The sequence below is a fragment of the Cervus canadensis genome, chromosome 6 (genome assembly GCF_019320065.1).
Source record: "Cervus canadensis isolate Bull #8, Minnesota chromosome 6, ASM1932006v1, whole genome shotgun sequence".
Taxonomy (NCBI): domain Eukaryota; kingdom Metazoa; phylum Chordata; class Mammalia; order Artiodactyla; family Cervidae; genus Cervus; species Cervus canadensis.
In genome coordinates, this window is record NC_057391.1 from 44,628,848 (window position 1) to 44,656,246 (window position 27,399).

General features: G+C 36.3%; 1 protein-coding gene across 2 annotated transcripts in view; it reads left to right on the forward strand.

The window, feature by feature from the left end:
• VPS13C (vacuolar protein sorting 13 homolog C) overlaps positions 1 to 27,399 on the forward strand; it is a 182,138-nt gene that overhangs the window by 112,842 nt on the left and 41,897 nt on the right. For both annotated transcript variants that reach the window (XM_043471782.1, XM_043471783.1), the window contains exons 49-61: positions 10,706 to 10,953; positions 11,988 to 12,217; positions 13,760 to 13,852; positions 16,172 to 16,537; positions 16,931 to 17,017; positions 18,592 to 18,747; positions 18,920 to 19,184; positions 19,795 to 19,955; positions 20,957 to 21,078; positions 21,580 to 21,874; positions 23,469 to 23,858; positions 25,255 to 25,359; positions 26,080 to 26,244. In XM_043471782.1, the coding sequence (XP_043327717.1) occupies positions 10,706 to 10,953; positions 11,988 to 12,217; positions 13,760 to 13,852; positions 16,172 to 16,537; positions 16,931 to 17,017; positions 18,592 to 18,747; positions 18,920 to 19,184; positions 19,795 to 19,955; positions 20,957 to 21,078; positions 21,580 to 21,874; positions 23,469 to 23,858; positions 25,255 to 25,359; positions 26,080 to 26,244 (2,683 nt within the window). The remainder of the gene's footprint in view (positions 1 to 10,705; positions 10,954 to 11,987; positions 12,218 to 13,759; positions 13,853 to 16,171; positions 16,538 to 16,930; positions 17,018 to 18,591; positions 18,748 to 18,919; positions 19,185 to 19,794; positions 19,956 to 20,956; positions 21,079 to 21,579; positions 21,875 to 23,468; positions 23,859 to 25,254; positions 25,360 to 26,079; positions 26,245 to 27,399) is intronic.

The window sequence follows — 27,399 nt, forward strand, 5'->3', positions numbered from 1 at the left end:
AAATATTTCTTCCATAACATGTGTCAGGTATTTTCAACCTAGGTATTTTCCTTCATTAAGGGGGGAAAAAGTATTTCAGTTCTTCCTTCCTTTTTCTTTAATCCATTATGCCCTTGTTTACTTTGCCCGATCAAACGAAAAATAAGGAGTCCCCATCTCAGAAAGATGTCCTGCACAACACAGGTATTATGTATTTGAGTAACACAGGTCATCTGAGAAGTTCGTTTTACCCCGTAGGCTTGGAATCCAAACTGCAGGATTAAGCCGTTTAGGATGTACTTGATTCCTATAACATGTAGTGATTTTGCTAATGTTGCTCAGTTTTATTTCCTTTCCCAGAATGATTTCCATTAGCTGGCTTACAGATTAGCCGCCTAATCTCCTAACAAGAGCTCTTCAATCGAATGGTCTGGAGTGGCCCATGTCCTGCTGCTGCCAAGTGACTTGATCTGAGAGATGGACAAAAAGGAGACACACAGAAGTCCAGATCGTGTGCTTAGCGGTCGATCCAACTTTCTCTGAGCCATGTATCATGACTTAATGGGAAACTCTGAAGAATGAAGGTGGGGGGGGGGGATTGCATTACTATGAATAATATAAAAAAGTGATATTCTGCCGAAAAAAGCTTTTGAGTGCAAGTGACTCAAACAAATGTATTAACAGAGCTTACAGCAGATTCAATCAGGTTGAACGCTCCCCGGAATTTATTTTGAAATAAGCTTTGTATGCCGGAGATGTGAAGAATGAATCTACTGGTGACTGGCAGGAAAGCTATTAGCATGTAGATTTTAATTCTGCCTCAGATTCTGAACTGGTTCCACTCTCCCCTCTCTTACTTCTGGCTGCCTGTCCCAGTTATAGACAGAGCACACCTCCACAAATCTCAGTGTCACAATTATGCCCCAAGGAGCTAAGATTTATTTTTCTCACTTTACTCTAACTTCTAAAAATTGCCTCAAATATGTATTATCAAGGCACCTATAACGCTACTATGTTTAAAAGTACACGTTATGCCACTCCAATCTGTCTATTGGTTGGCAACGCCAACACAGGGGTATAATCTGGGGACAAAACTGCACAGCGAGGACAGAAAAATCTGTTTTATGAAACCTGGGCTCACATTAACTGACAATTAAGCCGGGATGTTAATGAGGTTACGGGGGTGTGACAGGTTAACGGGCTGCAGCCAAAAGGCAAATATTGAAATGAAGGCGTTTATTTTCGAACCAACAAGCCAGAACTGAGCCATTACAATAAGTCCCATTAGCATTCTCGTTATTGGGCAAAATAATTTCATTTCTGAAATTAATTAAATAAATGGGAATGACCTGGAATTGTTTCCATGGCAGGCGGACAGGGCAACACTGCATGAAAGGCAAACCCATCTGGAGTCAGGAGGCCCATCAGCTCCCGTGGAGGTTACCTGAAGTTGACGGGGAGGGAAATGATAAGGCGGGTGCACCCAACAAGGCTGGGGCAGGCTCTGAAGGGGCTGGCAAAGCAATTTTTAAAATGATGCCAATTTTTATCATTATTATTTTAATATTTAGAGGTACAATGCTTTTGGATTGAGATACAAACTAGGTTAGAAAGTCCATCATGTAGAAAATTCTGATTCTGCCCTAAGTCATCCACACTTGTTTCTCCAAGCCATCTGGATTTTTTCTTTCTTTTTAATGATGAAGATTCATAAACTATATGGCAAGAAGAAGTTAGGGATGAGGTCAAGGGCTACTGCCAGGGTTCTGAAGAGAATCAACGGTGAGCCCTCGGTTCAAGTCAGGTCCTCTCCGCAAGGACTTCGGGTCACCCAGTGAACGAGGAGCGGAGATGCAGGCGCACCGCTGAGCAGGGGCGGCACCAGGGCTGGCCGCGGCACCTCAAGGGCACCCGCCTCGCAGGGTCGCTCACGCCTGGGGCCCGGGTGCCCGCTGTCCCTTACAAGCCTTGCGGCCTGAGGAATGCACCTGGCCTCCCTGTCCCTCACCTGGTTTACCTGTAAAGCAGGGGCCTTACAGCCTCCTCTCCAGCCAGACTGTCGTGTTAAATGGAAAGGGCCGCCATACACAAAGCGCTAACTGCAAAGGCTGGAAAAGGGTTAGACTGGCCCATGCTCGGGGGCTGAGTCAGGCAGATACTCCAACAGACCTGGTGATTCTTTGCAAAAGTCATCATGTCCAACCTTTCTGGGCAATGCTTGCTGAAGCAGATCAGACTTTCTCAAAATGTGTTCCGTGGACCAGCTGCAACCAACAGAACCAGAGAGGCTTGCCTAACACACAGATTCCTGGGCCCCATCCTGGATGGGTCCAGTCAGAATCTCTGGGGAGAGGAGTACATCAAGGCTGATATTGTCCCCTCTTATTTTTACGTTATTATGCGAGTACATCATGAGAAACGCTGGCTGGAGGAAGCACAAGCTGTAATCAAGGTTGCCGGGAGAAATATCAATAACCTCAGATATGCAGATGACACCACCCTTATGGCAGAAAGTGAAGAAGAACTAAAGAGCCTCTTGATGAAAGTGAAAGAGGAGAGTGAAAAAGTTGGCTTAAAGCTCAACATTCAGAAAACTAAGATCATGGCATCTGGTCCCATCACTTCATAGCAAATTGATGGGGGAACAGTGGAAATAGTGGCTGACTTTATTTTTTGGACTCCAAAACCACTGCAGATGGTGATTGCAGCCATGGAATTAAAAGACACTTACTCCTTGGGAGGAAGGTTATGACCAACCTAGACAGCATATTAAAAAGCAGAGACATTACTTTGTCAACAAAGATCCGTCTAGTCAAGGCTGTGGTTTTTCCGGTGGTCATGTATGGATGTGGGAGTTGGATTGTAGAGAAAGATGAGTGTCGGAGAATTGATGCTTTTGAACCATGGTGTTGGAGAAGACTCTTGAGAGTCCCTTGGACTGCAAGGAGATCCAACCAGTCCATCCTAAAGGAGATGAGTCCTGGATGTTCATTGGAAGGACTGATGTTGACGCTGAAACTCCAATATTTTGGCCACCTGATGCGAAGAGCTGACTCATTGGAAAAGACCCTGATGCTGGGAAAGATTGAGGGCAGGAGGAGAAGCGGACAACAGAGGATGAGATGGTTGGATGGCATCACCGACTCAGTGGAGATGAGTTTGGGTAAACTCCGGGAGTTGGTGATGGACAGGGAGGCCTGGTGTGCTATGGTTCATGAGGTCGCAAAGAGTCGGACACGACTCAGCAACTGCGGTGAACTGCACTGAACTGAGGTAGTACACTTTGAGAGAAAAAGCAAAGTGGGGATGCAGCATAGTAAGATCCCAAAATAAAAAAGAGAAAAAAGGAACTGGTGTCATACTCAGATGACTGGTCCGTGAAATAGGAAGGTATTCTTGTTCAGTAACAGCTTTGCTTATCTGTCTTCACTGGGGAGTGATATAGTCAGATACATATTGGAATTTTCCAGATTATTAAAACTGTTATCTTTCAAAGGCACTGAACCTTTTAAATTCAGCCATTTTTAAAAGACAATTTTTCTAACATATAAGGTTCCTTTTTGCTTTCTTGGCCAAGTTTATTGAATAATTTTATAATTTCCCTGTTCTTCATCATTTAAAATTGTTACGTGAATATCATGTTTTATTTTAGACTGTGAATAAGTTAGTATCTTCATGGCTAAAGTGAGATGGAGTGTTCCTTGTCCATTTAAAAATGACCCCAGACTGCTGTGCTTTTATCCTGCTTAAGTCATAGACTGTTAGTTACGGCAGCGATTAAGCTGCCAGTAAATAATACTAAGCCAGCAGTGCTTCTCCTATAGTTAGGGCTGGTGTATTTTGAAGTCATAAAACAAATGCCTAGAGCAGTGTGCAAAATAAGGTTTTTGGTTCAGGATAGTTATGAGCACTATATGAGTTTCGTGAGGCCTCCCTACATCTCTCCCCAGGCTGAGTTCATGCCGCCGTGCAGACAAATGTTGATAAGTATGCCGTTGCCGTAGTTAGACAGGAACTGTGTACTGTACGGATGAAGAAACTGTAGCAGGCAAGCTTCATGTGGTTAACAATCTCACTATGTTCAGCTGTGGTCAGTTTGTGTCCCTGGTTCAAGCTGTATAGTTAATGTGGCACTTGGGAAAACAAAAAAAGTTCTGATGGAAAAACTACAGAGATAATGAAGATGGGAATGTAACTTATTTTCAGGAAAGGTAAAGGGAAAAACCCTAGAGTTTTCCAACTTGGAAAACTCTGAGAAGCCTTTATGTAGTTAAAGTTACGCTGTGTTTGCTCTTGCAATAACTTGTAAGAATAGGGTTTCCTATAAATGATCAAAGGAATAGAATCCATCTCCAAAAGAGACCGCAGAATCAGTTTGTAAGCGGGATTGAAAGCATTATGTATTCTTCTTTGTCTAAAAAGTTTCTGTCTAAAGATGAGGGATAAGACTGCATTACTTCTTGAAGTCTCTTTCACCTCAAAATTCCAGAGACTCCCTGTCCCACTCTCTGTCCCACATTATATTTGAGGTCTCTTCAACTCTGCTTTTAAGTTATATTCTATTCTATCAAAGGTAATGGAACGGATGACATAGGTAATTAAAGATAGTGAGACATGAACTACACTGGCAGAGGATCTTTTACTGACTAGCTGTCTGTTCTTGGACAAGGTATTTTACTCTTCTCTGCCTCCAATTTCATAATCTCTTTGAGAATGGCCTGTAACCAGTTAAGTGAAATGTTTTGATAATTATAAACTACAATGAAGTAGTCTTGCGTTTGTAGGACTTTTTAAAAAAAGTTGTCTTAATAGTCTTTGCCAGGCCGTCTTTTTATTTTTAATGTAGATAGTCTGTGTCTGTCATTTTGCCCTGTACTAAATATTTATGGATATACTGCCATTTTTGTTCATTGTTTTATCATGATTTAAATAATTCTTGAAAGTATGATATAAATTTAGAATAATAAATTATTATCCTAGCTTTCAAAATATATGTAAAGTCATATACATACTTAAAATCTTACTAATTTTCATATTTTTGTTTGAACCATCAGAACAAGAAGATGTGACAGACTCAAAGCTTGCTTTGGACCAGAGTGTCACTCTCCAGTTTGACTTTCACTTTGAATCTCTTTCTATTGTACTTTATAACAATGATACCAGCCAGGTATGTAGTTAATATCTATATCTGGGAGAAGGTCCTTGGCTCTTGATATTCAATTTTAGAATGTTGTCATTTTTTTGATGTGGTTTTTCCTCTCAAGATTGATGTCTGTTAAATTCTATTTGGCCTATGGAGTATGCACTGGTCTTGCTCTCTGTTTGCACTTTGTTAGTGTTTTTAATCTTTCTAGGCTAAGGAGAGCTTTTTACTTTTTTCCAAGCATTATCAGCGCTAAAATATTTAGATCTAGCTTTAGGAGAAGTATTTTATATGTGGATAATTAGCTATATGTACAGTTTTATTACATAGTTATATATACATGCATATTTAACTATTTAAGGAAAATAATTTAGTGGCTTTGGGACCTTAGAGGGTTATTTTAAAATTTATGATTATCCATGATATATAAATGTTAATTATGTTTCTCTCTTTTTTTTTTTCCATTTATTTTTATTAGTTGGAGGCTAATTACTTTACAATATTGTAGTGGTTTTTGCCATACATTGACATGAATCAGCCATGGATTTACATGTGTTCCCCATCCCGATCCCCTCTCCCTGATTATGTTTCTCTTGAATAAACTTTTTATTTAGTAAGGATACTGATTAGTGAATTGAGGAACCAAAGTCAAGTGCCATTATGATTTGAACCACATAATGTGTCATTGATATTTTTTTAGAAACCTTTTTTATATAGTGTCTTCTAATAGATGTTTTTTATCATATCAGTTAATTAATATCATCATAATACTCATGCATATGATATAATAATACCCATAATAAGCACTTATTGTAAGTATTATATCTATTGTTTATGTCCATGTATATGTTTTGTTATGTTTCATATTGTTTTCTAAGAGTTATACAGTATTCATATATTATTACTGTTGGACCTTGGGCAAGTATCTGTCATTTGTGCAATAGACAGCATTAATTTTTTTTTTCAAATTTTATTGAAGTATAGTTGATTCACAGTGTTGCATTAATTTCTGCTGTATAGCAAAGTGATTCAGTTATATATATATTCATTTTTTATATTCTTTTCCATTATGGTATATCATAAGATATTGAATATAGTTCCCTGTGATATACAGTAGGACCTTGCTGTTTATCCATCCTATGTATAATAGTTTGCATCTACTCATCCCAAACTTCCAATCCTTGGCAGCCACAAGTCTGTTCTCTACCTCTGTGAGTCTGTTTTTGTTTTGTAAATATGTTCATTTGTGTCAACATTTTAAGATTCCACATATAAGTGATATTATATGGTATTTGTCTTTCTGACTTACTTCACTTAGTATGATAATCTCTAGTTCCATCCATGTTCCTGCAAATGACATTATTTCATCCTTTTTATGGCTGAATCACCTTCCATTGTATATACGTACCATATCTTCTTTATCCATTCAATGGTTGTTTCCTTATCTTGGCTACTGTGAATAGTTCTGTATGAACATAGGGGTGCTTGTATCTTTTCAAATGTATTTCTGTCTGGATATATGCCTAGGTGTGTGATTGCTAGATCATATGGCAACTATATTTTTAAATTTCTAAGGAACTTCCATACTATTTTCCATAGTGGGTGTACCAGTTTATATTCCCACCAACAGTGCAGAAGGGTTTCCTTTTCTCCATACCCTCTCCAGCAGTTTGTTATTTGCAGACATTTTAATGATGGCCATTCTGACTGGTGTGAGGTGGCTGCCTTAATTTCTAATGTTTAACATTAATGTTAATAAAAGATCAGAAAATGACATAATGCAAAATGAACAGTTAAATATATTCTTCATTTCAATTAAGATACTATTATTCTACTGGCTGCCCAACCTTAGACTCTTGTTGTTTTCTTTTACTTCCTTCTTTGTTGATGTTCTTTATTCATTTGGACACCAAGTACTGTCAGTTTTTTCTTTGAGTGAACTTCTGTTCTTTCCTAGAAGTTCTCACTGCTGCATTATTTGAGGCTTCTTAGCTCACACATCGGAGAAGGAAATGGCAACCTGCTCCAGTACTCTTGCCTGGAAAATCCCATGGACGGAGGAGCCTGGTAGGCTGCAGTCTATGGGATCGCTAAGAGTCGGACACGACTGAGCAACTTCACTTTCCGTTTCCACTTTCATGCATTGGAGAAGGAAATGGCAACCCACTCCAGTGTTCTTGCTTGGAGAATCCCAGGGACGGGGGAGCCTGGTGGGCTGCCCTCTACGCGGTCGCACAGAGTCGGACAAAACTGAAGCGACTTAGCAGCAGCAGCAGCTCACACAGTATTGCAGTGGCTTCCTTGTTTGTTGCTCTTTGTCCTTTCATTCAGCTTAGACATTGGCACAAGTTCAGGTTCCTCAGTGTCATGTAGCCGTTTACAGATTCCCATTCTACTTAGAAAACACTCAGTTTTACATTATGTGAATTTTAACTTATTAAAAAAGACCATGCAGTGCCTCCAAATTGTCTACGTCAGTAACCATACCAGAAACTCTGTTATATTGTGATTAGTAGATGTGTCATTGGTCATTTCTATTAATAGTTACAAATCACAAGTTTGTGAACTATCTGTATTTTTATAAATTAAAGGCATTGCAACTTTCCAATAATAATTTCATTCTGACCCATTTACATGCCTTGTACTGTTTTGAGTAAGAGAAGATAGGCATTTAGAACCATGGTGCCAAGAATTGCCCACCAGCAGCACCCTTATATCAATACACTGGTCTGTAGTGAGCAATCACCGCTAAACCGAAAATCCTACTTCCCCAGAGATTTTCTCTCTCTGTGTTTTTTTTTTTGTTGTTGTTGTTGTTTTGCTTGGTTGGTTGGGTTTTGTTCTTTTAGTGTCTCAGCACACCTACAGAAATTTGAGCTATGTGTTGTCAGTTCAGTTCAGTCACGTCGGACTCTTTGCGACCCCATGAACCGCAGCATGCCAGGCCTCCCTGTCCATCACCAACTCCCAGAGTCCACCCAAACCCATGTCCATCGAGTCGGTGATGCCATCCAACCGTCTCATCCTCTGTCGTCCCCTTCTCCTCCTGCCCCCAATCTTTCCCAGCATCAGGGTCTTTTCCAATGAGTCAGCTCTTCCCATCAGGTGGTCAAAATATTGGAGTTTCAGCTTCAGCATCAGTCCTTCCAATGAACACCCAGGACTGATCTCCTTTAGGATGGACTGGTTGGATCTCCTTGCAGTCCAAGGGACTCTCAAGAGTCTTCTATGTGTTATGGTGGAATACATATTGAGTTCGTTTTTCCTTAAAGTTTAAATCTTGAGGGTTTGAGACCATGGGTAGGCCTCTACATTCCTTCCCAGACTTCTTTCCCTACTTTTCTTTTATTGAAATATTCAAGCCTGAGATGCCTGCGTGTACATTATGCCCCCAGAGCATCTTGAACGGTTTACTCATGTTCTTTGTCTGTCTAGAATGCCTTCTACCCCTCTTCGCCTGATTCCAATCAATCTCTGAAGTTCGGTTAGTTCTCATGTTCTTCATGAATTTTTCCTAGCCCACAGTTATCTCTTTGACCCTATGAGCTTTTGCTGTTTTTATTCTTTACCTAATCTCTTAATATTCTTTGTGGAATATGGGGAGATGCAAGTATGAATAAATAAGTGACAATATATCATTTTTTAATTGCTTACAAATTATAGCATCTCCTTGTGATGTTCCTTGTAATAAATTTCCATTTTTTTTTTTCAATTAGAGTATAAGCTTACTAAGATCACGTACCATGCTTTATCCTTTCTCATAAAGCCTTTAGTTCCTATCACAGAGTGTTTTACAGAAGAGCTCATTAAATATTTATAAGTTAGAGTGATTAATTGACAGTTTCCTGATTTACTTTTTGCATTGAACTGTAAATCAGAAAATTTTATGTATTAACCCTTGTTGAATGTCAGCATACACACTTGGGTATTTATTTGCATGTGCATATACAATCACAAACATGCATATTATTCTTTGTTCCAGTTTTAATACTCATACTTTAAAAATTTGCTTTTAATCTCTGAGTTAAGAGATATATTTAAAAGTAATTACATAACACCTGAAGATAATTGATTCTTTTGCTTGAAAAATATACCACAGGAATCCAAACTTGCATTTCATAATGACAGTTTCCGGCTCGGTGAACTCAGGCTCCATCTTATGGCCTCTTCAGGGAAGATGTTTAAGGATGGCTCATTGAATGTCAGTATTAAACTTAAGACCTGCACTCTTGATGATCTCAGAGAAGGAATTGAGAGAGCAACATCAAGGTTTGTCATTTCTCAATTTGCTGTACATGTAAAAGGTTGACATTGTGCTTGGCATTGTTAACTTGATTGCTTGGCTTCAGATGGTCAGAAGGGGTCTTTTGATCATCCTTTTAGGGATTCTGTTCCTTGGGATTATCAACATAGGTCTTTGGTCATATTTCATTTTGAAGTGCATCAAGAAACTGTGCTAATTTCAGATTCAGTTGCTTTTATGTTTGAATTAAAGGGAAGTTTAATAATATTGTCTTAAAAGTGGGAACTAAGAAAATGTAAGAATTTTAATAGTGAATTCCACGTGGTGTGGTTCATTAGTGGTATATTTTTGTAAATTGTTTTCAGTAGGCAGAATCTTTTTTCAAAAAAGCCTTCAATTTATGGATCTTTCTTTTGTATATATGTTTTAAAACAGTTCTGTAAAATTTCTTTAAAAGTTTTAGTAGATCAACTATACTTAAGTTGAAAGAAAAAACCCTGCAGGATTAAAGAAAGTTTTAGCAGAAATGGAATCCCTAATTTTCACATTTATCAGCTCATTTTGAAAGACAGCTCCATGTCACCTTACTACAGAGTGAGAAATATGCAACTTTAGTAGCCTAATTATATTTTTATTCCTTTCACAAATAATGAGATACGTAATGTTTTTGTTCTTGATTATTTTTGGAGAATAACTGTTCTGCTGCTTGAGCCCTTTGTCTTTCTAAGAGATGAATAAATGAGGGAAGAGTGCTTTCATGCATCCAACTTTTCTAGTTTGCAAACTTTGTGTCTTGGCATAGCAGTCTAGGCAAGGGTGATAAAGACCATGCTTCTGTTTCATAGCCGGCTTTTTGCAGCGTGCTTGAGGCTGTGTGGAAACTCATTGCAGACCCTTGATGAACACTGCGAGATTTGAGTTACATGGACTAACTTGGGAGTCAGTTGTATAGGATGATCTTTGGAGATAAATTCCTTCAAGGATGTTTTATTTTATAAAATAAAGAGGTTGTCTTTTAAATTTTATGGGGCTACAATAATGTATTTTGTTAATTGCCAAACTTTCTTTCAGTGGTCATTGATTTTTTTTCTAGTATTGCATTATAATTATAAAATGCTCTTATGATTACTTATTACCATGAACCTTGGCTGTGGAGACTAGGAGACCCTGTCTTGGTTGTTGATTAGCTAATTAGACTCCAGTTAACAATTATCTGTTTTCTATACAGGTTGGAAACTGAAAGGTGAAAGAGAAACTATTATAAGATACTTAGAAAATTTTTCATCTTTTTAAGTGTTTTAGCAGGAATAAAATAATGAATGTACATAAATTTTTTTCAGAATGATTGATAAGAAGAATGGTCAAGAGAACAACAGTTCTATGATTGACATAAGTTACCAACAAGGCAGAAATGAAAGTCATATTGATGCTGTTCTTGACAAGCTGTATGTATGTGCCAGTGTGGAATTTCTGATGACTGTGGCAGATTTCTTTATCAAGGCTATACCTCAGAGTCCAGAAAATATGACTAAAGAATCACAGATTCCACTGAGACAGACTGCCTTAGCAAAAATCAAGATGGAGAAAGGTTAGCAGAGTTTATTTGTCACAGATGATAACTTGTCTTATATTTTACCAGAATTGCAAACAGGAAAAAAGAGAAATGGAGAGTTTAAGAATGTAAAATTACTCTTTCAAATTTAAATATGTTCAGAAGAAAAACCTTAGTAAGCATCAATTTTTAAGAGAGAGTAGACTCCTAGAGAAGAAAATGGTAACCCACTCCAGTATTCTGCCTGGGAAATTGTATGGACAGAGAAGCCTGGTGGGCTACAGTCTGTGGTGTCAAAGAGAGTCAGACACAACTTAGCGACTAAACAACAACAGGAATAGAAATATGTATTGGATCAGGGGCCAAGAAGCCTCTGCTCTTGTTCCAGCTCTGCCATTAACATTTCTTTTCTCTGTTAAATTTTAATTGTCTAAAAAAAAAATAAAAATAAATTGTAATTGTCTAAGGTCATGCATTTTTCTCTCTAATGTGCAGTTGAGCAGTATTGGAAAACTGCTGTTAACTGGCAAGGTCAGAATTTAATTTTTCCATTTACCTTTCTTAAACAGTAGTCATGTGAAATCTCTGTATTCATATATACATGTAATGTATTTATACTATACATTGTATGACACTGACTGTATAGTTAGGGTAAAATCAAAGGAAACAAGTAAAATGGTCTGTGTGCTTTTAGCAGGTCTCCTGTCCTCTTCCTGTGTTCCCCTCACCTGTTTTCCCTTCCCTGTTCTTGCAGCATAATACACACTCAGATGTATGTATATGCATTGCATATACACGTTAATTCTGACAAAAAGAACTTCAAAACAAGATTATTTCTGTTAGGTCAAAGTCTTATAACAGGGATCAAGATTGCATTAATCCCACATAATCAGCATTAGTTAATAATTATTTATTGTTAGTCCTAACCAATCAGTTATTTATATTGTTACTTTCACCATATCCCTAACAGCAGGATATGAGAAGCAATATAGAAAGTTACAGATACATATACACAAGTGACAAGATTTACTTTACTAGAACTTTCATGGTTCCCATTTATGTTTCTTCAGATGACTCTCTAAGACCGAATATGACTTTAAACGCCAAGATCACGGATCCAGAAGTGGTTTTTGTTGCCAACCTGACAAAGGCTGACGCTCCTGCTCTGACAGCCTCGTTCCAGTGTGACTTCTTTCTATCAACATCCGAACTTGAACAGATAATGACAGCTTCTGTGGGAGATCTTAAAGTGCTTGCTTGCCCTTTTCTCAGAGAAAAGAGAGGAAAAAATATTACCACAGTAAGAATGACTTTATATCCTAAGCTTGAATTGAAGGATGGCAGAAATGGTTGGTTCATAGAATCCTAGAATATGAGAGATCTATATTTACTCCAGCTTGAGATTATACAGATAAAGATGTTGAATTCCAAAGATGTTAAATGATTTACCCGTGTTTGCAGTGACAAAACTATAGACTACCTCCAGACTAATTTTCCTTATACCATCTTTTGCTGAACAGTATTTGAATTTTAGTACAAATCAATATTCCTTTTCAACTTTGCTTTTATTCGCCACTATATATCCAATGAATGACTGAATGGATGAATGAACCAAACATTAACTGGAGTCACATGCCCAAAAGAGATTGTTTTTCTTTATTACAAATTAACTTCAATGGTGCTTTCACATTATTGTTGAAAAATGTGATTTTGGTTAAATGAATTAACTACCACACCATTTGGTTTTTAATATTAAATTGATTATTTTATGTTAAAGAGCATCATTATATAATGTGACTTATTTGCAGTGTTATTTCAAATTAAAAAAAGAATTGATGGATAAAGTGACTTGGGTAAAGAAATACAGTGCTGAGCTTAATCTGTACTTTATCATGAAACATTCTTAAGCGGGATCGTCTTGACATGTCACAGAAAGTTTATATTAATCATTTCTATTTAAAGCTCATCCTAATTTTTTAAAAATGAAAGCTGTTTAGTACTAATTCCCTCATTCAGTTCAGATGCATTTTTTTGTTTCTTTAATGATATTTAATAATATAGGCTTCATAGTTTTAATAAATCATTGAATTTGAAGATTTGCAATCTATTCTAATAAGGACATTACAGGAAATTCAAGACTGACCTGTTGTTAATCATTGGGAAGCTGTTCATTTACCTACCTTACCATATAGTCTTTTTTAAATAAAAATGTTAACAGAACTATTTGTTTAGAATAACAATTTCAAGTGATTTTGTGGTCATAAAAGTTATAATGAAATACCTTTTTCATTTTTTCATTTACCTCTTTGCAAATGTAAGATCTTGCGTAGTTCATTTTTATAGATATCTTTAAAGTATATTTTATGCAGGGCATCATTTTAAAGATATTTTGGGCTTCCCTGGTGGCTTATATGGTAAAGAATCTGCCTGCAATGCAGGATACCTGGGTTTGATTCCTGGTTTGGGAAGATGCCCTGGAGAAGGGAACAGCTGCCCACTCCAGTATTCTAGCCTGGAGAATGCCATAGACAGAGGAGTCTGGTGGTTACAGTCCATGGGGTTGCAAAGAGTTGGACACGACTAAACAACTTTCATTTAAAAGATATTTTAGACTTCTGCTAGTAAATGTGCATTACTACTTAAGAATTTGGCATAAAGGAATTCATCACAACTGCTGAAAGTCCTTTACTGTGATCATAGACTTGACATAGTTTGGAGGAGCTCTCATGAGAGGTTTTCAGATAATTTAATTTGCCTTTTTGCTTTTAGTAATAGGCTATAGTTAAAGATCTCAAATTAAGTAAGACATGTCCTTAAGTAAATTTCATTTATCTGTTTGTAGGTCTTACAGCCCTGTTCTCTATTTATGAAAAAATGTACACAGACATCAGGAAAAGAAAATATAGATATTAAAGTTGAAGAATTTATAATTAAGGTTAGTGCCAATCATATTATTTGGGTGAAAATCAATTTTTATTTTTCTTATCTTTTGATTTGTCTCATGTTTAGAGCACTATGCTAGTCACATATTTAGTAATCAATAAATACCCCAATCCATTTTTCTTTAATGCCAATGTTTGTTTCTGTTTTCTTTGAAAGACTGCAGTTGACTCTTGAGCAATGGGGGGATTAGGAGTGCTTAACTTTATAGTCACAAAGACCCTGATTTTTGGAAAGATTGAAGATGGGAGGAGAAGGGGACGGCAGAGGATGAGATGGTTGGATGGCATCACTGACTCAATGGACATGAGTTTGAGCAAACTCTGGGAGTTGGTGGTGGACAGGGAGGCCTGGCGTGCTTCAGTCCACGGGGTCTCAAAGAGTCGGATACGACTGAGCGACTGAACTGAACTGAACTGAACTTACAGTCAGGCCTCAGTATATGCAGTTCCTCAGATTTTCCATGTCTGAGGTTCTAAATCTGCAGATGCAACCCGATGCAGATAGTGTAGTCCCATAGTATTTACTATTGAAAATCGGCATATTTAAGTGGACTCTCATGGTTCAGATCCATGTTGTTCAGTGTGAACTATACTTTTAAATGTATACAGATGGTCAGGATAATTTTTATCTAGTATATTTGTTTGTGTGTTGGAGATTGGGTTTAGATGGGCAGAACAGAGATGAAGTGGAAAGAGAAGGGAAGGATGGAAAAATGAACTTGCTGTTATTTTATTTGCAGTGTTATTTTTAGGCTTTTATTTGGGGTGCTATTTGGTTGAATTTAATATTTATGTGATTAAATGTTTTATATGTCTTACAAAATATTTTAATGACTTGGATGCTAGAAATAAAGTATTAGAATTTTTTTATCTCTTACATTTCAAGTATTGAAAAAGCAATCTATTCTCCAGTGCCTTTCACATTCTCTAAGTATGACCTCTTGGTCAATTACAAATGAACAGTACAGAACACTTTCTAAAATCTGTTTCTCTCTCTGTCCAAGGGACACAAAATTGAGGTGATTAATAGCAGTTCTGATAGTAGCTTTATTATTTAGGTAAATAGCGAATAGTGAATAAACCAAGGTTCAAATTGTCATTTGAATTACCATGTAAATAACAATTTAGTTTTCTCTCAGTGTAGTTTGTCTTAGGTGGCATTTTGTTGAGACTTATACTGCTAAATGGGGAGAAAACTTGGATTTGTATGCACTTTGTCTGAGACACTGGGTTAAGATGCTGAGGGATTGTTTTTCCATGTCTTTGTATATCACTTTACATATATATATATAAAGGTGCAGGTTTGAAAAATCCTTTAAGGTCTTGAAGGGGTGATCCCATTATGTCTGGGGAGAATGGTATAGTGTAGTTGGAACTGAGAGCAATAGTTAGAGGTTACATTAATAGGGCAAGGAAAATAAGGATTCGGTTGACAGATAAGTTTGGGAAGCACTACATACTGGATTCTTCTTTTGGTGATGTAGTCATATTTCTTTAGCATATTAAATAAGTAAGGATTGTAAGAAGTGAACATTGAAACAAGCCACTTAACTTATTGCTTAAACTTTGGAAAGTCATGGGTAACTAATTGATGAGGCATCAGGTCACAAAGAGGTTTATGTCCTTAACTTAAAGAGAGTTTAAATCTTATCCTGAAAGTGAGAGGGAGTTGTTGAAGATTTTATGAAGCATAGGAATGACATGTTCAGATTTGGGTTTTAGAAAAATCATGTGGAGGGTGGGCTGAGATGGTGTTCACCAGACATGAAAGACATCATCATGGAAGACGTAAGAACTAAGGCACAGTGATTTGCATGAAGAGGTGAGCAAAGAAACTATCCAAAGATAGTAGGAGGTGGAATTCTCATGTCTTAGTGTGAAAGGGGTTCCATGGTGATTCTCAGGTTTCCTGTTTCAATGAGACCAATGAAAACCATGTGCGTATATCTTGGTGAGGATCACACAGTTTGGTTTAGTTAATGCAGCTTGTTGAAAAATTCAGTTACCCTTCTGCATTTTTCTCTTCACATAACACTTTTTGCCTCTGAATTAATTGATTTAGCGTTAGGTTTCAACAGTTGACATACATGTTTGTTACTTAATTCTAGAATAACTTGAGCAGAAATCACTGGTTTGAGGTCAGTTGACTGGACGTGTGATTTTGTGTGTGCTCTCTTTTGTGTTTCCTTAGTTATAAAGTTGATACATTTAAATTTTTAATTAGTTACTTAACGTTTTTGTATTATGTCTTCTTTCTTCTCATCTGGGAAAGAATTTACTCGGAATTGTTTTCTGCTTTCTTTTTTTTAAAGATTTCACCCATAATTCTTAATACTGTGATGACAATAATGGCTGCTATGTCCCCAAAGACAAAAGAAGATGAATCCAAAGATACATCTAAGGAAACGGAAAATCTTTGGGACCTCAAATCTATTAGCGACTGCAACTCTTGGTTTCTTGGTGTTGACATGGGCACAGAATTAACAGAAAGTTTCAGAGACGTTGAAAATCAATTGATAGAGGAAAATTGTGCTGTTGTTGTCCAGTCAGTTCAAGTTACCTTAGAATGTGGCCTTGGGCATCGAACTGTACCTTTATTATTGGCAGAGTCTAAGTTTTCAGGAAATATTAAAAATTGGACTTCCCTAATGGCTGCTTCTGCTGACATGACATTAGAGGTATGACCAGATTAATTATTACCTTCCTGCAGAGGCAACTTCTTAAAAGTACAACTGACGAATTAAGAAGTGAGCTTTTTTTGTGTGCATGATCATAGCAAGTATACCTATGAATAGATAATACAGTCTAACATTTAGTTTGTTGATGTATAATACTCTTTATTTGGCCATCATTTTTAAAGGGTTCTTTTGCTAAATAATTTGTTTATGAAGCAAGGTAAGAGAGTAGAATAAAAAGCACCCTCTTTATGTATATTCTTTGTGTCTTTAGGTATGTATTTAAAATGGTTATTGACATATGACACTACTTAGTATTTTTATACTGGTTATAGAAATATGTAGTTAAAGTTTGAAGACTCTCATTATAATTCTGTTAATTCGGTGCCTTTCCAGGTTCATTATTACAACGAGACCCATGCTGTTTGGGAGCCGCTGATTGAGAGAGTGGAGGAGAAAAGACCGTGGAATTTAAGCCTTGCTGTAAGGAGATCATAAAATGTCATTGTGTACATTCATTTATATATATTCTTTTACAAGGTTCAGAGATTCTTAAGATGTAGTCCAGGATCCTTGAGACCCTTTTAGAGGATATTGGGATCAAAATTCTTTTCATAATAACATCCAGTCATTGTATTTCATTTTCGTTCTCATTCTCTCATAAGCACCTGTCTTCTATTTTTTTTTTAACTTTTTATTTTGCATTGGGGTATAGCCAGTTAACAGTGTTGTGATAATCTCAGGTGAGCAGCAAAGGGACTCAGCCATACGCATACATGTATCCATTCTCCCTCAAACTCCCCTCCCATCCAGGCTGCCACATAACATTGAGTAGAGTTCCATGTGCTATATAGTAGGTCCTTGTTGATTATCCATTTTGAATATCCACCTGTCTTCTCTTAAGGTTTCCACTAAAGAGATTCATAAATGCTCTTCTCACTATGTATCTTCAACAGTTATTTTTCATTCAAATATTATTTGTTAACATGTAATTGTTAGTTTTAAGTGAATATTTAAAGATTTCTCAGTTATTAGTTTTTTAGAATCAGTTGACATGAGTATGAGCAAACTCCAGGAGGTAGTGAAGGGCAGGGAAGACTGGTGTACTGCGGTCCGTGGGGTCCCAAAGAGTCAGACACGACTGAGTGACTGAGTAGCAGCAACAGTTTAGGTTTCTCATAGAGTGCACGTTGATAGATAATAACCCACATAAATGAATCTCTTTAGGATCCTCAATCATTTTAAGACACCGAAAGACTCAAGAACTGCTCTTCTGGTTCATGAATTCTTTATGTTACCTCTTTATGGTACTTCTTGAAAACCCTTCAGAGTCCTAGATTCTGAAGCCCGTCTTTCTAGATTAACAGGAACATACTTTTATACCCTTCACAAATGATCCCATCCCATCTCTCTGGGGCAGCCTGACTCAAGTGTGAGGCATTGAAATTGGTTCAGCAATTTCTTATGTTAAAGATGGGCAGTCACTTAACCTATGTCCCAATTTCCTCTCAGTAAAGTAGAAATAATATTTCTGACCTAGCCTTCTTTGGTGTAGGTGGGCTAACAAAGAAAGTTTTGTAAGATTTTTGCAATGCCTTTAGAATAAAAGCTATGATGGAGTCTGATGACTGATTGGAAGCTTATTGTATTACTTTTTTATAGGTATTACTGGTAAAAAGTAGAAAAAATTCCAGGTGTTACTTCCAGAGCAGATCAGTTTAGATTTCAGTGTCCTTTTAGAGTGTTCATCAGCATAAAATGACCAGTTAGTGTGGTAACACTAGGTAAATAGCTTTCTTTAGAGGATAGAAGAGAGACTACTATCATAACTTACTTGGAGTGCTTCTGTGGCACATTTCTAACATTTCCCTACGTGTGGATTACAGAGAAAGAAAGAATGTTGATCTGTGCTGAGTCAAGGTGAAGCACTGAAATGTTTGAGAATTTTGAGGGGCCTTGATATTAAGTGACAAAGTTAGAAGAATTTAACTCTATCAAGAGTACTTTAATTTTATTATTCATTGGCTGATAAATTTGTTATGTTTTTACCCTCGTAGGTAAAGAAGAACCCAGTCCAAGATAAAACTCTGATGCCAGGAGATGATTTTAGTGCACTTCCCGAGCCACAAACAGAAGTTGATATTTCTTCAGGAGATACAATGAATATAACAATATCCAAAAGCTGTCTTAATGTTTTCAACAATTTAGCAAAAGTATGTTTAGTTCTTGGTTGCAATATGTCAAATGGAATTTAAATTGAAACGTGTGTGTTATTTTTGTGTGTCATCAGCATTAGTTTCTAAAAAAACACATAGTCATAGTTTAGTTTTTGAAAAAAACTTGTAGTTTGCAAACATTTAATCGTGATGTTGTGTTCCTTTTCAGGGTTTCTCAGAGGGCACTGCTTCTACTTTTGACTACTCTTTAAAAGACAGGGCTCCTTTCACAGTAACAAATTCTGTAGGTGTTCCCATTAAGGTGCAGCCCAATCATAATCTCAGAGTGATGGGCTGCCCTGAGAAAAGTGATGTGTGTGATGTTGATGCTGGTCAGATTCTGGAATTGGAATATGCCACTATGGAACCTTCACGTCAAGGGAAACTGTCTATACTCAGCCGTCAAGAGAGCTCCCTCTTCTCCTTGACCTTTGGTATGCTGTTTATTTTTAAGGGCATCTGTAGAAGTACTGATATCAGCTTATTTTTGGTAAAATATGGAAAAATATTTTGCTGCAGATTTCTAAAGGCTTGAAACAAATAGTTGACAAACGTGTTTTCTTTCTCTAAACTTGAGAAAATTAAACTTGATTAATTTAAAAATTACCTTAAAGAACTAAATTATCTCTATATGCTTAAATAGTGCAGTATGTTGTATGCTTCAGAAAGGATGGGAGTTCAGTGAGGAGTGAAAGTAACTATATTCAGATGTCCCAGAGTGTTGACAGTAAATGTCATCATTTCAGAAAAGAAGACGATTTATTTTGTTATATAGAATTGGGAAAATAAGGAATGAACTGGGTCTTGTTTGTTTTAATACATACAAACCTCCACCTCAGGAGAAATTGTTTTGGGTCAGAAAATGTTATAACAATAAATAGTTTCCTTTCTTTGTTAGCTCCTGTGTCTTAGACAAGAATTTTGTGATGTCATCATTTCTAGTCATGAGGAAGAATACACTTCTTGTTGTTGTTTTGAGGTGCTGCTGTTGATTCTGTCTTATTAAAGTTTACGTAAATTAATATTTGGAATGCTCTGCCTTAGCACCTCATGGATATACAGAAGTGACCAAAGTCCCAGTTGCCAGACCTGGACGGCGGCTGTATAATGTATGGAATCCTAATACCGGTCATTTTGACTCACTCGTGGTACAGATTGATGCAACTGAAGGGAATAAAGTAATCACCCTTCGTTCTCCTCTCCAGGTAATGCATTAAGTGAATTGTGTTCCTTTTAGTATATCAAGAAATATTAAATCATTTGGCTGACCATGGGAATATAATAAAACTTCATTAGGTCATTACTGATTTTCAGAAATAAATAATAGTTTATATTGGCTGCTGTTTCCTGTCCAGCTTACTTTGTAACATTCTTCATTTTAAATATCTCATAAAATGCTCTTGTTAGTTTAAAGTCGATTATTGTTGTCTCCTGGGTTTAAAATTAATGAAACTTTTTGTCTATTCCTTGGAAGATTCAAAACTGAGGAGTATTGTAGTAATATAATAGCTGGTGGTCAAATAAGATTACATTCCATTCTCTTTGTATTGCATTTTTCAAGTATGTGTGAAGGAATATTGGAATGATCTCCCCAGAAAAAATAATTTAGCATGTTAATCTATATAAATATTTTTTTCACTTTTAAGACTCTTGATTTTTCTTTTTCTGTGCATTATAACAGATTTCAGCATATGGTCAGCGAAAGAACATTTCTTCTTACCTATAAAATTATATGAAAATGAAAGGATTTCAACTTCTGGTCATTGTTGTCTCTAAGTTTGTTATTAGGTCCTGCCTATATTACATTGAAGTTAAGGAAGAACTATACCATATTTATTTACCTCATTTTTGCTTTGCTATCCTTTTGTGTTTAGTCACATAGTACTTTGAGAAAAGGTTAAAATGAAGAAAATATTATGGCTGAAGTCTTCAAAGATTAATACATATTTGAAAGATTATAATATATACTAAAATTCAGCATGTAATATGTGAGCATGTGAATATCCTAATAATTCTTAGCTTCCATTTAACAGCAAGTTTCAGATAGATAGCACTTAAATAAATAAAAGTTTTCAATTACCATAAAAATATCTTCCAATTTTGGGCTTGAAATTTTTTAGATCTAAATGTAATTGTGTGCAGCTCACAGTTTTCTTTTTGAATGTCTACATCTTTTTAAACAACTTGTATGTTTTTTGTCCAACAGATTAAAAACCATTTTTCTATTGCTTTCATCATCTATAAATATGTTAAAAATGTGAAGATGTTGGAGCGCATTGGAATAGCCAGACCTGAAGAGGAGTTCCATGTTCCTTTAGATTCATATAGGTAGATACTTCCTTGAATATATTAAACTATGAAAGATTCATTATATATATTTTTAATTCTGTGAATTAGCATCTATATTCTAGAAAAAAAGTAAAACATCTGTATTCTACAATAACAATAATTCTTACTATCTAAAGATCTGTAAAATCCAATTTTAAGACATACGGAGAAATATATTTATATTATTGAATTTGCTAAATGAAACTTTTTTATTGTGTATTTGATGTTTCAGCATTTTATGAGACTTATTAGACTGTATTTGAAATTAACTTTTTTTTTAGTTGTCATTTTTTTTACAGAGTAGTTTTTCTCAGAAAGTGCCTCCATGAGTCAGCTGTGTGACTTTGGGCAAGTTTCTTAACTTTTCTTAGCTTTGTTTTTCTTATCTATAGAAATAGGAATAAGAGTACTTGTCTTGTAGAGTCATCAAGAAGAGTCAATTGAATTCTTTTTCTTAAGTCCTTAATAAAAATTTTTTTCCCACTCTGTTTTCTTCTTTAGATGTCAGTTGTTCATTCAGCCAGCTGGTATCTTAGAGAATCAGTACAAAGAGTCCACCACTTATATTTCCTGGAAGGAAGAGCTTCATCGGAGCAAAGAAGTCAGATGCATGCTGCAGTGTCCGTCAACAGAAATGAACTTCTTACCTCTCATAGTCAACACAGTTGCTGTGCCTGATGAATTGAGCTATATAAGTGCACAGGGGGAAGACTGGGATCCAGCTTACATCATTCACCTTTACCCTACTGTCACCTTGCGAAATTTTCTCCCATATTCTCTAAGATATTTACTTGAGGTATGTGTTTTGCATTTTTTAAAAAATTTATTTATTTTTAATTGAAGCATAGTTGCTTTACAATATTGTATTGGTTTCTGCCATACATCTACATGCATCAGCCATAAATATGCATATATGCCCCCTGTTTTGCATTTTGTTTGACTTTTATTATCGCATGGAGTGAATTCTTCTTTTTTTAAATGGTATTTTTGTTGAGGTCAGTGTTTTACATCCCATACTTGTAATGTTTTAATAGTAATAATAATAGCAAAAATTAGCATAGCATCTACTTTGTGCCAGCCACTAGTTCATGTATTTTACGTGCATTATTTAGTCCATACAATAACTTCCTGAAGAAGTTGCTATTATTTGACCCATTTTACAGATGGGGAAACTGAGGCACAGGGGGGTTAAGTGACAGACTCATAATCCCACATCTAATAAATGGTAGAACTGAGATTTGAACCAAAGCAATGTGATTCCTTGTTCTTCACCACTGAATTCTGCTGCATCTGCTATAAATTAATAATTATAATAATCTCTTTATTATCTAAGTACAGTTCTCTTAGCTAAAGTACAGGAAAGCACCAGTGAGAAAATACTTCATCTTAATTTATTATGAAGTTAATTTTAAAGTTTTTTAAAGTGATGATGAACCAAAAAATAATTACTGTCTGTCCTAAGAAGTATTAGGGAATATATTCTAGTAATGAAGTATAGTAAATGCTTTTAAATTTGTTCATGCCACAACATTTCAAAATACAAAAATCTTAAAAGTGTTTGGAACCTAAATTAATTTTCTTTATGTGACAAGAAGCCACCCTTGACTTGTGGAGACTAAAATTAATTAAATGAACTAAGTAGTATTTATTTAATAAGCTCTTGCTCAGATAGTAAAAGAGTCTGCCTGCAGCACAGGAGATCCAGGTTTGATCCCTGGGTCAGAAAGATCCCTTGGAGAAGGAAATGGCAACCCACTCCAGTATTCTTGCCTGAAAAAAATCCCATGGGCGGAGGAGCCTGGCAGGCTACACTCTATGGGGTTGCAAAGAGTTGGACACAAGTGAGCTACTTCACTTTCATTTTCAAGTAGTATTTTTACAAGAGAAGCTGTCGGTAAGGAAGCCTAGTTTATTATATTGCCATTACTTGTTTCTAAAGTAGTTCCACCTTACATAGCTTGTCAGAATAGTTTGACATCACTTTCCTTGTTTTATTTGTATGAGAACCATTAAGTGTAGAATGTGAATAAAGGATGAAGCTGAAGCCCAAGCTGTTATGTGGCTTGTGTAATGACATATCTCTTAATGGAAATAGCCAGTGTTGTTGAATCCAGTCTTAGATTCTTGACATGAGTCTGACTTTTTCTCAGAACTAACAGCCATTGGCCTGCTGATGGCTGAATGACAATTTCTGCCTTTGGCTATGATACAGTATTTTCTTTTTAGTCCTTAGTAATTGTCAGATATTCATAATATGTAAAGATGGTACCTTGAAGACTTCTCAGTTAATGTGAATCTGGTAGGTAATTTAGTATTTGTATAAGATAGGGAAGTTATTGCAAAGATTTTTTTAAAATTGGTAAGCAAATTTCGTTTTTGTTTGTTTTTAGGGAACAGCAGAAACTCACGAGCTGACCGAAGGCAGTACAGCTGATGTTCTACATTCGCGAATCAGTGGAGAAATAATGGAATTAGTTCTGGTGAAATATCAGGGCAAAAACTGGAATGGACATTTCCGTATATGCAACACACTTCCCGAATTCTTCCTTGTGTGTTTCTCTCCTGACTCCGCAGAAACGCTGACAGTTGACCTGTCAATACATGTCAGGCGGATTGGCAGCCAGATGGAGCTCTCCATTTTCAGTCCCTACTGGCTAATTAACAAGACTTCTCGGGTGCTCCAGTATCGTGCAGAAGATACGCATGTGAAGCATCCAGCTGATTTTAGGGATATTGTTTTATTCTCTTTCAAGAAGAAGAACATTTTTAGTAAAAATAAGGTGTGTTTTTGTCGATAAAACAAATTGTTCAGTGTCTCTGGTATGCATTAGATCCAAGACTACTTTTAAGGAATACATGATTAAGTGGGGTATTAGGAACTAACAACAATAGTACCCCAAGGCTGAGGTATCTTTTTCTCCAGTGCCCCTAGAATTACTTCTGTTCTTGACATAGCGTCAATTGAAAAGCTTGACTTTATGTAGGTTACCAGTGATGCAATGGCATTTCAAAAGAGAGAGCAGTTGAATTTGGTTTTGAGCCTCATATGTATGAAGGATTAAGGCAGACCTTCGAGAGAAAAACAAAGCCTAAGGCCTGATCTGATCCTTTTTGCTCTGGTCGCTTCTTTCCTTTGCAAACTCACATCTTGGTATTGCTCACCTCTGGGCTTTTTGTGTAGCTGCACCTGCTTAGAATGTCTTTTGCCCTACACTTTCCCTGTCTGCCTCTTGTTTTCTGGTTATCACTGATCATGCTTTGACATTCTGCTCCAGCCTGACATGTGTGAAAGATTTTCTGATCATCTAATGCAGAGCTAGATATCCCATGCATGTTCTCTTAGAGCAGTGCTTCCCAATCGCAATCTCTGTGCAACAGAGTCACCTAGAGGGCTTTGAAAACAGACTGCTGGGCCATGCCCCCATGGTGCAGTTCAGGTCTGAATAGGGCCTGAGACCGTGCTTTGAGAACCTTTGTCATAAAGTGTTGATTAATGCTTGATATTGTACCTATTTATGTGTCTGACCTTTGGTTGTTCTCAGGTTTTTATCATCTGCTGGGCAGATGGAGGTTAATACAGGAGCAGAATTAGATCTCTTCTGTAAAACTTTACCTTTTCCCATAGCCATAAGTAAGCTTTTTATCCTGTCAGTTTGATAGGATTTTATCCTTCTTATCACATTAAGTCTTGCATTATAATTATTAATGTGTATTTCCTGTCTCTGTTTAGTTGGAAGCCTATTGAGGACAGGTATTGTGTCTCCATTCTGCTTATCACAACACTTTTCATTGTTTGCTGAATAATAAAAGCATAAATTCCCTGTGTGCTAAAAGTTTAAGAATTCATTAGCTCCATATAAAAAACCTAACACTGGAAAATATCACTTTACATTTTAATTCCTTCCTAAGTAACAGAAGGTCTCATTGATATACATCTTTAAATTCATTATACTCATCGCAGAGGTGAATGCAAAGGGAAGTTTAGAGCTCTGCTTTTATTGTATTGTCCCCTAGAGTTCCTGTGGTTCTCTTACGCATTTGCAGCATGCCTTTGATAATACTTTTCTTTGTCTCATGTTACTAAATAAATTTCTGGTGGTCTAGCACCTGTCCATCAAATAAAATGAATACAGTGCCTTAGATTTCTTATATGATTGTCTGTGTTCTCTGGTGTAGGTACAATTAAAAATTTCAACTAGTTCATGGTCCAGTGGTTTTTCATTGGATACAGTGGGAAGTTATGGATGTGTGAAGTGTCCTGCCAACAACATGGAATACCTGGTAAGGTTTTGCTTGCTTATTTACCTCAGATTTCATTTACATTTTCTTCACTAAATAAGCTGGAAATCCTCAGGGGTATAGAAATGTGAATTCAGAGTATTACATGGAGGATGTCTACTATTAGGTTATGTCTGTCTACTGATTTCTAGTACAGTTAGTATCAAAGCAAAGCCTAAATTTGTCAAAAGTTTAAGACAGTGAGTTGAATCCATTTAATGAAGGAATTTGGTAAATATTCAGAATATACTAGAATCCACATACCATACCACTCCCTGCCAACACGCCTTAAATTTTAAATTTCACTGCAACAATTTGAATAATCTGATACTAGTTAACTTGTTTTATTACCTCTTTGAAATTTTTATTTCATTTTATTGTTAGCAGCAAAAGAATCTGTACACTTAGATTTTAAAACAGTCTATTTTGAAATGTTAAAAAGTAAAGGATTTTTAAAAATTGAGTTTGTTATTACAAGTCATCATTAGTTAAATTACTGATTGATATTTCTTGAATTGGTTTCTGCTGGACCCAGACTAAGGAACTGAAATTTTTCTTCTTAGTGAGAAGATAATCAGTCATGGAATATGGTTCTTTTTAGTTACTTTATTTAAGAAATCCTATTTTAAAATACTTTAAGAAGACTGTGAGTAAATGTCTGTGTGTGTTTCAAGCTGTGTAAAGTACTGGGAGATGATAAACTTGTTTGTTTCCTTTCCACAGGTTGGTGTCAGCATCAAAATGAGCAGTTTTAATCTTACACGAATAGTTACTTTGACTCCCTTTTATACCATTGAGAACAAGTCATCATTAGAACTAGAAGTTGGTGAAATTGCATCTGATGGTGCACTGCCAACTAATAAATGGAACTATATTGCTTCTTCAGAGGTAATAATTTTCATTTAATATACCTGGCTCCTAAAATGTACAAGTAAATATTGATATATAAATAAGAATTATATATCTCTCTGTCATAATCACTTTGCTACCATATTTGTGTGTTAAACTATGACAGCCAGCTTTGAAAGACTTTCCTCTCATACTCTAAGGATATGTTAAAAAGAAGAAAAAATTGTTGATAATATTTATCACTAGCCTAGTCTAAACTGTTAACACTCATTTTATGGTTCTTCCTATGTGTATAAATGTGGATATGTACTGTAAAATGTACATAAAAATAATATACTATTCTGTCAGTAGTCAAGATAACATCTTTATAGTCAAGAAGCATCCAATCTTGGAAGGCTTAACTCTCTTCAATTAATACATAGAGAAGAAGATAATATGTTGCAAGCTACTGGTGACAAGCTACTGGAGGCAGGTTAGGTGGTCTGGTTCTCCCACCTCTTGAAGAATTTTCCACAGTTTGTTGTGATCCACACAGTCAAAGGCTTTGGCATAGTCAATAAAGCAGAAGTAAATGTTTTTCTGGAACTCTCTTGCTTTTTCGATGACCCAACAGATGTTGGCAATTTGATCTCTGGTTCCTATGCCTTTTCTAAATCCACCTCGAACATCTGGAAGTTCATGGTTCATGTACTATTGAAGCTTGGCTTGGAGAATTTTTAGCATTACTTTGCTAACGTGTGAGATGAATGCAATTGTACGGTAGTTTGAACATTCTTTGGCATGGCCTTTCTTTAGGGTTGGAATGAAAATTGACCTATTCCAGTCCTGCGCCCACTGCTGAGTTTTCCAAATTTGCTGGCATATTGAGTGCAGCACTTTCACAGTATCGTCTTTTAAGATTTGGAATAGTTCAACTAGAATTCCATCACCTCCACTAGCTTTGTTCCTAGTGATGCTTCCTAAGGCCCACTTGACGAAGCAGCAGTTAGAACCAGACATGGAACAACAGACTGTTTTCAGATTGGGAAAGGAGTACATGAAGGCTGTATATTGTCACCCTGCCTATTTAACATATATGCAGAGTACATCATGTGAAATTCCAGGCTGGATGAAGCACAAGCTGGAATCAAGATTGCCAGGAGCAATATCAATATCCTCAGATATGCAGATGACACCACCCTTATGTCAGAAAGC